The sequence below is a fragment of the Rhinopithecus bieti genome, unplaced genomic scaffold (assembly GCF_001698545.2).
Source record: "Rhinopithecus bieti isolate Rb0 unplaced genomic scaffold, ASM169854v2 scaffold_6949, whole genome shotgun sequence".
Classification (NCBI taxonomy): domain Eukaryota; kingdom Metazoa; phylum Chordata; class Mammalia; order Primates; family Cercopithecidae; genus Rhinopithecus; species Rhinopithecus bieti.
Genome location: NW_016805252.1, coordinates 435,651 through 447,642, shown reverse-complemented (window position 1 = coordinate 447,642; position 11,992 = coordinate 435,651). Strand labels below are relative to the sequence as shown.

At 52.8% G+C, this 11,992-nt stretch overlaps 3 protein-coding genes across 6 annotated transcripts in view; 2 read left to right on the top strand and 1 right to left on the bottom strand.

Annotated features, from left to right (window-relative positions):
- The window catches only part of TFPT (TCF3 fusion partner), a 9,343-nt gene extending 4,889 nt beyond the window's left edge, over positions 1-4,454 (top strand). The window contains exons 4-6 of one of the 2 annotated variants that reach the window (XM_017871797.1): positions 3,074-3,143; positions 3,225-3,443; positions 4,298-4,454. In XM_017871797.1, the coding sequence (XP_017727286.1) occupies positions 3,074-3,143; positions 3,225-3,443; positions 4,298-4,417 (409 nt within the window). In that variant the 3' untranslated portion in view covers positions 4,418-4,454. Of the gene's footprint in view, positions 1-3,073; positions 3,144-3,224; positions 4,013-4,297 lie in introns of those variants that run through there. The other variant, XM_017871796.1, reaches the window with a different exon arrangement.
- Positions 4,455-4,501: 47 nt separating this feature from the next.
- The window catches only part of NDUFA3 (NADH:ubiquinone oxidoreductase subunit A3), a 10,827-nt gene continuing 3,336 nt past the window's right edge, over positions 4,502-11,992 (bottom strand). Inside the window, exons 1-5 of one of the 3 annotated variants that reach the window (XM_017871801.1) lie at positions 9,684-9,773; positions 7,964-8,215; positions 7,661-7,735; positions 5,163-5,240; positions 4,502-4,656 (exon numbers count right to left, since the gene is read on the bottom strand). In XM_017871801.1, the coding sequence (XP_017727290.1) occupies positions 4,565-4,656; positions 5,163-5,240; positions 7,661-7,735; positions 7,964-7,973 (255 nt within the window). In that variant the 5' untranslated portion in view covers positions 7,974-8,215; positions 9,684-9,773 and the 3' untranslated portion in view covers positions 4,502-4,564. Of the gene's footprint in view, positions 4,704-5,162; positions 5,241-7,660; positions 7,736-7,963; positions 8,216-9,683; positions 9,774-11,992 lie in introns of those variants that run through there. The other 2 variants (XM_017871798.1, XM_017871800.1) reach the window with 2 other exon arrangements.
- Positions 8,284-11,992, top strand: part of OSCAR (osteoclast associated Ig-like receptor) — an 8,835-nt gene continuing 5,126 nt past the window's right edge. Inside the window, exons 1-3 of the mRNA XM_017871795.1 lie at positions 8,284-8,299; positions 9,645-9,840; positions 10,797-10,829. Of these exons, the coding sequence (XP_017727284.1) occupies positions 9,657-9,840; positions 10,797-10,829 (217 nt within the window). The 5' untranslated portion in view covers positions 8,284-8,299; positions 9,645-9,656. The remainder of the gene's footprint in view (positions 8,300-9,644; positions 9,841-10,796; positions 10,830-11,992) is intronic.

The window sequence follows — 11,992 nt, the reverse complement described above, 5'->3', positions numbered from 1 at the left end:
TTTTTTTTTTTTTTTTTTTTTTTTTTGCGGTGTGACTCTAAGCAAGCAGTGCCCCTTCTCTGAGCTGTTTCCTATCAACTAAGGGCAATGCCAGTATCATGAGGCTGCGGCGGGGTTAAGCCGGAGCTTCCCACTGTGCATCTCCACAAAACCTGCCCCGGTGGCTGCTGCCCCTGCCACTCACAGTGTCCCTGTCCCAGCAAAATGGGAGCAAGCTTGGTAGGAATGGCTCCACGTTGCTGAGTCAACCACGGTTCTCATCTTGGTCCTCGGCTCAGGCTCGGCGCAGTGACCCAGGGCTATGCGCTCTTCCCCGGAGCCCATTCTTGCCATCCTGGTCACCCGGCAGCCTGGGGTCTCCTGCCTTTCAGGCTGTTCCTTCTTGGCCGCCTTTGCTAGTTCATCCTCCTTTCCCCAAAGCTGAAACCTGCGGCTCCCAGGGTTCCTCTGTCCCCACCTGTGCTGTCCAGCACGGTAGCCGCCGGCCACGGGTGAGATTTTCACCTAAGTTGAAATAAGAACTCTGTCACTCTTGCCACACACCAAGTGCTTAGGAACAGCCATAGGCAGCCACTGGCTGCCGACTTGGACAGCAGATCAGAACACACCCATCCTCTGGGGAAGTGCAGCTGGGTCATGCGGGTCAACCACTTTAAAGGCCACCTAGGCTGGGCACAGCGGCTCACACTTGTAATCCCAGCATTTTGGGAGGCCAAGGCGGGTGGATCACAAGGTCAGGAGTTCGAGACCAGCCTGGCCAACACAGTGAAACCCTGTCTCTACTAAAACTACAAAAAAAAAAAAAAAATGGTGGCACACACCTGTAGTCCCAGCTACTTGGGTACTCGGGAGGCTGAGGCAGGAGAATCCCTTGAACCCGGGAAGCGGAGCTTGCAGTGAGCTGAGATTGCAGCACTGCACTCCAGCCTGGGTGACACAGCAAGACTCCGTCTCAAAAAAAAAAAAAAAACAGTCACCTAAATGCAGCCGACTTCCGAGTTCCATCCACAGCTTTCTGAATCCTGTGTTCATTTGTCTGCTGCCTACTGGACAGCTGTCCTGCTTATCCACTGTGCATCTGAAGTTAACCTTGATCTTCCCCCACATCTACCCCATGTCAGGGAATAACTCCACCTCCCACTGCCTGGGGCACTTTGTTTCTCTCAGCCCCACATCCATCCATCACAACCCATCACCTCTACTCCTAGAATATATCCAGAACCCCGCATCTTCTCACTCCTCTGCTGCCAACCTGGGCCTGGGGACACAGCCTCTTGCTTGGATTACTCCTCTCTGGCCTCCCTGCCTCTCCTTTGGCCCCAAGTCTCCTCTTAAACAGCCTGGGTGAGCCGCACCTTTCCCTGTTTGTACCTTTAGTCAATTTTTTTTTTTTTTTGGAGACAGAGTCTCACTCTGTTGGCCAGGCTGGAGTGCAGTGGTGCGATGTTGGCTCATTGCAAGCTCCGCCTCCTGGGTCTCGCCATTCTCCTACCTCAGCCTCCTGAGTAGCTGGGACTACAGCTTTAGCAAAGATTTTTAAGATCAGGAAAGTTTACGAAAGGGATCAGTGTCCTTTCAGGTTAAAACATGCGAGAGTTAAGGAAGCATCTGTGTATGCAAAACCTCCCTGAATCATTGAGGACAGCTAAGTGAGAATCAGGCTTTCTGCACTGTTGGCCCAGAGCCCAGCCCTGTGATTCTGCAAGTATGGCCCCTGGACTGGCAGCATCAGTGCCACCTGGGAACTTGGTGCAAATGAAAGTTCTCAGGCCCCACCAGGCCTGCTGTATCTGAAATGTGGGACTAGTCCTTCTAAAATGTCAGACAGACCAAGCCCCTCCTCTGCTCCTCTGCGGTGGCTCTCAGCTGACTCGGGGTAAAGGCGAACGTCCTGCAGCAGCCGACCAGGCCCTGCCTCAGGGGCCCCTTACGCCCGCCTGCCTGCTGCACTGGAAACCAGGCGCATGTACTCTGCACCCACCTCAGGGCGTCTGCACCTGCCGCTCCTTCCGCCACTCCCTCGCCTGCTTGGTGAGGCGTCTGCCACCATCTTTTGAAGTTCCAAGCCCGGTATCACCTGCCTTCTTCCCACTTTCTGACCTGTTGTGTTTGGCTGGTTTGCTTATTGTCTGTCTCCCCTGCAACCCTGACTCTGTAAGCACAGGGGCCTTTGTTGCCCGATGTGTCCCTGGCACAGTCGCTGGAGCAGCATACAGGGCAGAGTGGGCACTCGGTGCACATGGAACCAACGAGGTCTGTGTGAAAAATATCCTGGCCGGGCGCGGTGGCTCACGCCTGGAATCCCAGCACTTTGGGAGGCCGAGGCAGGTGGATCACCTGAGGTCAGGAGTTCAAGACCAGCCTGGCCAACACGGTGAAACCCTGTCTCTACTAAAAATACAAAAATTAGCTGGGCATGGTTGCAGGTGCTTGTCATCCCAGCTACTCGGGAGGCTGAGGCCGGAGAATCACTTGAACCCGGGAGGTGGAGGTTGTGGTGAGCCGAGATCGCGCCACTGCACTCCAGCCTGGGCAACAGAATGAGAGTCCACCTCAAAACAACAACAAGCCTGCCAGGTGCTGGTGCAGAGGAAGCAGCCCATCCATTAGAGCTTTAAAACTAAGGATCTCTGGAGGCAGGGTCTGGGGAAAGAAGAGAAGGGGGTGTTGATAAGAGGCGAGGTCATTAGGAGCATTTTGCACTCCCCTCTCTTATCAATAAAAATGATAACCCACATATGAATGTTTACTAGGTACCGACATCACCGTATAAGTACAGAAATCGTCTGGTGTCACTGCTTCAGTGTCACCACCGCAACATCCAGCCCAGCTGAGGGTTTCATGTCGTTGTAGAGCAGGAAACTCGGCCTCAGAATGGTCGTCTTGTCTTGCTTGAGGGCTCAAGGCTGGTCAAGGGCGTGGCTCCCAGGCCTCCAATGCCAGAGCTCAGGACCTTCTGGGTCCAGGACAGCTTTGGTGTTGAGTGGAGTGAGAGCTGAGCTCTATCCTGTGGCCCTTTTCCCCAGCGGCTAGGAGGTAACTTACTCCATGGGTGGCTTCTCCCCCTGAGCAGGTTCCTCATGAGAGTGCTGGACTCCTATGGGGATGACTACCGGGCCAGCCAGTTCACCATTGTGCTAGAGGTGAGTGTTGGGCCTCCAGGAGGGTCAGGAACTGGGAGCCCAGGTCGCAGCCATCACCTACCTCCCCCTCCTCCCCGCCAGGATGAGGGCAGCCAGGGCACGGATGCTCCCACCCCAGGCAATGCTGAGAATGAGCCTCCAGAGAAAGAGGCACTGTCCCCGCCCAGAAGGACTCCTGCACCCCCAGAACCTGGCAGCCCAGCGCCCGGCGAGGGGCCCAGTGGGCGGAAGAGGCGGCGAGTGCCGCGGGATGGACGCCGAGCAGGAACTGTGCTGACTCCAGAGCTGGCTTCGGTGCAGGTAAGGAAGTGGGGGGACTCAAGGGGAGGGACCGGGGCCCCAGAGCTGGCTCTGGTGCAGGTGAGGAGGGGGGGACTCACGGGAGGGGCCGGGGCCAGGGCTGGGGCTGAGTCAGGTTCAGGGCTCTTGGGTTTTGGTTTTGCACCCTGAGGGGCCCAGGCCTGGGGAAAGTTGGGAGAAAGGAGGTGAACCAGGATGTGTTGGAGGCCTAGGATCAGGCAGGGAAGTAGTTGGAAAAAGTGGGGCAAAGGCTTGGGTGAAAAGGAGGCAAAGTTAGAAAGGGAAGGAGGAAGACCTGGAGAAGGAAAAATAGCTAGACAAGGTAGGAGTAGAGGAGAAGGCAGGATCAGAGGAAGGATCAGAGGAGATGGGGTGGAAGGGAAGGCCCAGTGCGGGGAAGAAAGCTGGAAGAACATCTGGACCCAGGAACACTGGGATTGCTCTGAGGTGTGAGGAGGAAGGTGACTGGTCTGGGAAGACAAGAACGGTGAGGCTGGCCGGGTGCAGTGGCCCATGTCTGTAATCCCAGCACTTTGGGAGGCCTCCATGGGGGGTCACTTGATGCCAGGAGTTTGAGACCAGCCTGAGCAACATACTGTGACTCCCATCTCTATCAAAAAGAAAAAACGTTAGGCATGATTGGCATGTGCCTATAGTCCCAGCTGCTTGGGAAGCGGAGGTGGGAGGATCACTGGAGCCTGGGAGGCAGAGGCTGCAGTGAACTGTGACGGCACCCCTGCACTCCAGACCCTGTCTCTTTCAAAATCAAAACAAACTGAAAACAAATATGGTGAAGCTGATGGGATTTTCTGGATTCCCAGGCCTATTAACACCTTGTTCCTTATCTCCTGCAGATTAAGGTCGAGGAAGACTTTGGCTTTGAAGCAGATGAGGCCCTGGATTCCAGCTGGGTTTCTCGGGGTCCAGACAAACTGCTGCCCTACCCAACTCTGGCCAGCCCAGCCTCTGACTGACCCATGCCCAGTAAACTGAGCCCACACTCACCCTGGCCACCGTCTACTTGTTCCCACCTCTGATCACACACATGCCCATGCTCTGGGGTTGGTTTTCACATTTTTATTGGGAGCCGTGGGAGGGGCCGCCTCTGTCAGTGAAGGTGCTCACAGTTTCTTCAGCCACTCCAGGCTGGGGCCCTGAGGGTCCTGGGGGTGGCTGGGCACGTCCGGCATGTTCCCATCATCACGGACGGGCACTGTGGGACAGGAGGCAGGCCACTGAGACCAGCACGTCTCCAGAGTCCTGGAGAGAAGAGCTGGTCTGTCGCTTTATGTTCAGAGAGGGAAGGGGGACCCCAGGGCTGAGAGGAGGGGAAGGGTCAGAGAATCAGTGATGCAGAAAGAGGTAGGAAATACAGAGACTGAGAGACACAGAAAACCAGAGAGACAGAGAGCACGCGAGAGCGAGCTAGGGTCAAAAGAGATGGGGAACCAGGACAGAAACCTGAAAAGATGGAGACCGAGAAAACAACAGATGGGAACCCAGAGAGGGACAGAAATGTGGAAAGGTAATAGAAACTCGAAGCACAAACACAAAATAGTATACAAATTATATCTCAATTCTTAAAAAATGGAACAGGGAATCCAGGCACCACTGCTGAATCTCTGATGCCTGCTCAGGAAACACCTGCCCATAACTGCCCCTACCCCAGCACAGGGACGCTGGACCCATCCCAGCGATCCCTGCCTGGCCCCTACTCACCTGGGTAGTTGTAGGGCGTGGCCTTGTTGATCATGATGGAGTACTTGAAGTAGGGGCTGAATGAGGGCATAATTACAGCTGTGGAGAGACACAGGGGTGAGCCCCAGGGGAAGGTGGCTCTGAGGAGAGGGGAAGAGAAGCTGAGCCTTGGCAAAGATAAACTGCAAAGCGGGAGGGCAGCAGGGAGGGCCTCCAGGAGGATCCTTCGTACCCTGGGATCCCTACTTATAGACAGGAGGGCTTAAAACTCTTTGGGGGTTAAGTGGAGGTAGGGGTGGGAGTCTAACACAGATACATGGGGCCTAGAGGAGGAAGCACTGGGGTTGGTCGTGGAATGAGTACATTTTGAGTGTAGGGGTCATCATGGCGCATCCTGTGGGTAGTGTCATGGGACTATTCTGGAGAAATTAAGACTGTTACACATTTGGCCAGGCACAGTGGCTCATGCCTGTAATCCCAGCACTTTGGGAGGCAAAGGTGGGCAGATCACCTGAGGTCAGGAGTTCACGACCAGCCTGGACAACATGATGAATCCCCATCTCTACTAAAGATACAAAAATTAGCCGGGCATGGCGGCAGGAGCCTGTAATCTCAGGTCCTCAGCAGGCTGAGGCAGGAGAATCCCTTGAGCCTGGGAGGCAGAGGTTGCAGTGAGCCCACATTGTGCCACCGCACTCCAGCCTGGGCAACAGAGACTCTGTCGCAAAAAAAAAAAAAAAAAAAAAAAGTTACAAACTGGAGAAGAAAGGTTTGCACAAACAACAGTCACTGACAAGTCACGGTCCATCTAGGGTGGGAGCCAGGAGTCCTGGAGGATGGGGTACAGCGCATAAGAGGAATGTTCTAGGCCAGCACTGTCTGACAGATGGTAAGAGCCAGGTATATTATTTTATATCTTCTAGTAGCCACAGTAAAAATAAGATATAGATGAAACAAATTTTAAGAAACATACTTGGCTGGGTGAGGTGGCTAATGCCTGTAATCCCAGGATTTTAGGAGGCTGAGGCGGGTGGATCACCTGAGGTCAGGAGTTCGAGACCAGCCTGACCAATGTGATGAAACCCTGTCTCTACTAAAAATACAAAAAATTAGCCAGGTGTAGTGGCATGCGCCTGTAATCCCAGCTACCCAGGAGGCTGAGACAGGAGAATCGCTTGAACCCGGGAGGCAGAGGTTGCAGTGAGTTGAGATCAGGCCATTGCACTCCAGCCTAGACGAAAGCCAAACTCCGTCTCAAAAAAAACAAAAACAGACCTAAAAACACCATGGTATATCCAAACATCACTTCAACATGTAAACAACAAAAGACGACTGGTAGTTTACATACACTTATACTAGGTGTTTGAAATCCAGTGTGTCTTATACCACCTCAATTCGTACCAGCCTCGCTTCAAGTGCTCAGTGGCCAGGTGTGGCTGGTGGCTGCCAGATCGAACAAGTGTTCAGAACCTTACCTAGTGCCTGGCTGGTGGACCAACAGTACTGACAAGACCTGGAAACTCTTCAAAAATGCAGAATCCCATGCCCCACCCCAGAACTACAGAATCAGAACCCACAGTTTGGCCAGGCGCAGTGGCTCACTCCGGTAATCCCAGTACTTTGGGAAGGTGGATCACTTGCGGTCAGGAGTTCAAGACCAGCCTGAACAACATGGTGAAACTTCATCTCTACTAAAAATACAAAAATTAGCCAGGTGTGGTGGTACGTGCCATCTCTGTAATCCCAGGGGTGAGCAGTGGCTCACCCAGAACTTTGGGAGGAGGAGGGTGGATCACGAGGTCAGGAGATCAAGACCATCCTGGCTAACACGGCAAAACCCTGTCTCTACTAAAAATACAAAAAAATTAGCCGGGCGTGGTGGTGGGCGCCTGTAGTCCCAGCTACTCGGGAGGCCGAGGCAGGGGAATCCCTTGAACCCGGGAGACTGAGTTTGCAGTGAGCCGGGATCGCGTCACTGCACATCAGCCTGGGTGACAGTGAGACTCCATCTCCAAAAAAAAAAAAAAAAAGGATGCATCCCCATCCCTGCAGGAACTGCGGTGCTAATTAAGGTGTCAGTAACACAGTTCCAGGGCAGAGGGCTGAGGTTTTCAATCAGCAAGACCACACATTAGGATCATAGAGGGATTTTCACAAGACACAGATTCCCCAGCCCCACCTCCAACCAAACCGACTCAATTCAGAATGTGGGAGAGGGGAGATGAAAGGGAGGAGGAGGATCTGGACTTTATTTTTGGTGCTCAGGTGTTGTTAATGCATAAACAGGGTTGAGAACGTCTCATTTAGAGGGGTTAAGAGCGTATTGGGTAGGGGGAGAGGAATGCGGGGGGCGGTGGAGACGTTATAATGGGTACGGGGATAGACAAGGGGATGTCATGGGGGTGCAGACACACTGGAGGGGACCCGAGAGCGGCGACAGGGCTTTAGGAGTACAAGATGGAGGGATGTAGGGGGACGGGGGTGGACGATGCAAGTTTGCGCCTGAAGCACTCACGCACCGAGGCCCCCGATGACGAAGGACGCGACCAGCACTGGCTCCTTGTCCCAGGCATTCTTGAGGAAGGCGCCGAGTCCTGAAGGGGTGGCGAGGAGGGTCACCACCCCGGCAAGGGGCTGCCCCCGGTGACCTCTAACACTCTCGTGCCACCCCTTCCCTGGAGGAGCCCCCTCGTGACTTCTGCGTCCCCCTCTAGCACGGACCCCATCGCCTCCACCACTGCCCTGCCGCACCTCAGTCCCAGGACCGCCCGGAGGTTCCCGGTACCACCCGAGCCCCGCGCGCCACCGCCACCCGCACTTACTCGCAGCCATCTTGGTCTCGGCGGCGACACCGGCGAGGACGCGGAGCACTCTGGGAGTTGTGGTCCCTCTGTGCAAGGTTCCGCTTTCGGAGTCTGCGCGTGCGCACTAGCGCAGAACAAAGATGGAGCCGCGGAGGTAAAGGAAGTAGTGCCAGGCGCAAGCGCAAGCCTGACTTTGCGGACCTGCGTGGAATCTCCTTAGTTTCTGCCTATAAGTCGCTCCGGGGTGACTAGTCCTCCTACTGAGACCACCTAAGGCGGAACAAAATAGTCCTCATTTTATAGTTTATGTATGAAAGCCCATTTTACAGATGAAGAAACTGAGCCCGGGAGAAGGTGAATGACTAACTTATCCTTCGAGGTCTCAGCTCAACATCAGCTCGTCCTGGAAGCGCTAGGTCTCATCCCAGATGGGTTAGGAGCTTTCTGCGGGCTCTCACAGTGCCCTGTTACCGCCATTATAGCTCAGATCACTTTAGAAACTGACCTAGTCTGGGTCTTTCAGTCGGACTGGTAGCAGCTGCTTGAGAGCAGTAACGGAGTCTGAGTTCCCTCTGTGCCTGCCAACATCGCACAGCGAGGGTCTGCCACCTAATAGGTGCTAATCTTTTTTTTTTTTTTTTTTTCTTTTCTGAGACTGAGTCGCCCAGGCTGGAGTGCACTGGCGCGATCTCGGCTCACAGCAACCTCCGCCTCCGGGGTTCAAGCGATTCTCCTGCCTCAGCCTCCTGAGTAGCAGGGATTACAGGCGCGCGCCTCCACACCAGGCTAATTTTTTTATTTTTAGTAAAGACGGGGTTTCTCCATGTTGGTCAGGCTGGTCTCCAACTTCCCGACCTCAGGTGATCCGCCCGCCTTGGCCTCCCACAGTGCTGGGATTACAGGCGTAAGCCACCGCGCCTGGCCTATGGGTGCTAATTTTAATCAATCAATCACAGTATCACAGCAAGAGCCTGGCACATAATAGGTGCTAATTTTTATCTGTCAACCAATCTATCGATCAATTAATCACAGCAAGGGCCTGGCACATAATTGGTGTTAATTTTTATCTATCAATCAATCAATCACAGCAAGGGCCTGGCACTTAATAGGTGCTAATTTTTATCTATCAGTCAATCGCAGCAAGGTCCTGGCACTTAATAGGTGCTAATTTTTATCTATCTCTCTATCTATCTATCTATCAATCTATCTATCATAGCAAAGGCCTGGCACATAATAGATGCTAATTTTTATCTATCTGTCTGTCTATCACAGCAAGGGCCTGGCACATAATAGATGCTAGTTTTTATCTATCTATCTATCTATCTATCTATCTATCTATCTATCTATCTATCACAGCAAGGGCCTGGCACATAATAGATGCTAAATTTTTTTTCTTTTTTTCTTTCTTTCAATCACAGCAAGGGTCTGGCACATAATAGGTTCTTTTTTAAAAAACAGATATCTTTCTGTCTGTCTGTCTGTCTGTCTGTATTTGAAGACATGGTCTCACTCTATCACCCAGGCTGGAGTGCGGTGGCACAATTTATTTATTTTTTAGACAGGGTCTCGCCCAAGCTGCTCTTGAACTCTTGGGCTCAAGCGATCCTCCTGCCTCCGCCTCCCGACTAGTATTTGTTTCTAGAGTTAAATTAATGAACACCACAGGTTATGACTGACCCCCCGCTAACCTTTTACACAGCGCCATAGGGCTATGACACAGTCACCCACAGGCCCCCACCTCGATCCTCTCTTCCCTAAACGACGATCTGGGTCTGGCTTTCTGATGTTTCCTCATTTCCTGGGAGAGGAGAGGACGCAACCAAGCCCTGACTCCAGCTGCAGCGGTTATCTGCCCACCATGGCCCTGGTGCTGATCCTCCAGCTGCTGACCCTCTGTGAGCCGCCCCTTCCTTCTCCCTGGGTTCCTGGATGGGGTGGGGGGCAGAAAGAGAGAGAGAATGGAGACCCAGACACCCTGCAGGGGGACCAGGCAGCACTAGCTGGAGCTTTGGGATTCTAGGTTCAAATAAAGAACAGGACGGGGGCCCAGACCCCTGGGTCCTAAAGCAAGGGAACACAGATTCCCGAAAGAGGAAGGAGCTGGTGACAGGTATCTCTGGATCTTGAGGCAGGAAGAGGATAGGGGACAGGGAGGACTCCTAGATTCTCATATGGGAGGGGGATGGAAGCCAGGGGGGTGGCTGGGAACAGGGCTCTTAGCTCCTGAGAGAAGAGGGAAATGGGGACCCAGATTCCTGAACCCAGGAGAGGAGAAGCTCTCCGATTACTGTCTCCTGAAAGGTGGAGTTCAAGGGACTGAACTCTTGGGTGCCCAGGCCAGAGGGGTCTGCATTCAGACTTCTTCAGTAGGTGGGCAATGGAAGTCCGAATTTCTGTCTACTGAGACAGGAGGAGGGAGGGATAAGATTCTCATTTCCCAGAGGAGAGAGGAGCTGGGGACTCAGATTCTGGGGCTATCAGTGAGATGGGGCTGGCCACAAAGGGCTTTGGAAGAAACTCGCTGTCGGGCACAGTGGCTCACGCCTGTAATCCCAGCACTTTGGGAGGCTGAGGTGGGTGGATCACCTGAGGACAGGAGTTCAAGACCAGCCTGACCAACATGGCGAAACCCTGTCTCTACTAAAAATACAAAAATTAGCCTGGTGTGGTGGCGGACACCTGTAGTCCCGGCTACTAGGGAGGCTGAGGCAGAAGAATCGCTTGAACCTGGGAGGCAGAGGTTGCAGTGAGCTGAGATCACACCACTACACTCCAGCCTGGGCGACAGAGCAAGACTCTGTCTCAGACAAAAAAAAAAAAAAAAAGGAACTAGTCCCTCAACCTTCTACAGGGCCTCTGTGTCACACGGACATTACTCCATCTGGTGAGTAGCTGCCCCATCCACTCTCCTTTATGTCACTGACACCCCTTTTCCAACTACTCAGATTTTATTTTGGTGCCCAATCCCATCCCAGAAGTCCTTATTTTCCTCCCTCCCTCCCTCCATTCCTTCCTTCCTTCCTTCCTTCTTTTCTCATTCCCCTTAGTGGTCATTATAGGTGAGTACTGAAGAGCAGGAACTTCTGAGGCAGAGGCCTCAGTTTCACCATCATATTCATTTATATGACTTTGAACACGCCACAGCTTGCTAAGACTCCATTTCCTTCTCTGTAAAATGGGCCGCTGTGAGATTTCATCAAATCACATGTGCAAAACCCTGAGCCTGCCACAGTGCAGGGCTTAAGAAATAGGATCTTGGACCGGGCACAGTGGCTCGTGTCTATAATCTCAGCACTTTGGGAGGCCAAGGCGGGCGGATCATGAAGTCAGATCGAGACCATCCTGGCTAACACGGTGAATCCCCATCTCTACTAAAAATACAAAAAAAAAAAAAAAAAAAAAAAAAAAAAAAAAATTAGCTGGACGTGGTGGGACGTGTCTGTAATCCCAGCTACTCAGGAGGCTGAGGCAGGAGAATCGCTTGAACCCGAGAGGCGGAGGTTGCAGTGAGCCGAGATCGCGCCACTGCACTCCAGCCTGGGCGACAGGGTGAGACTCCGTCTCAAAAACAAAAAAAACAAACAAAAACTCTCTTGGAGATATTTCAATGTCACTATAGCTATTTCTACCTTTATTTGTTTGTTTGTTTATTTATTTATTTATTTTATTTTGAGACGAGTCTCTGTCGCCCAGGTTGGAGTGCAGTAGTGCAATCTCAGCTTGCTGCAACCACCTCCTGGGTTCAAGGGATTCTCCTGCCTCAGCCTCTCAAGTAGCTGGGACTACAGGCATGCGCCACAATGCCCAGATAATTTTTGTATTTTTAGTAGAGACAGGGTTTCACCATGTTGGCCAGGCTGGTCTGGAACTCCTGACCTCAGGTGATCCCTCTGCCTTGGCCTCCCAAAGTGCTGGGATTACAAACATGAGCCCCCTCACCCAACCCTTATTTTTATTTATTTATTTTTAAAGACGCTTCAGGCCGGGCGCGGTGGCTCAAGCCTGTAATCCTAGCACTTTAGGAGGCCGAGACGGGCGGATCGTGAG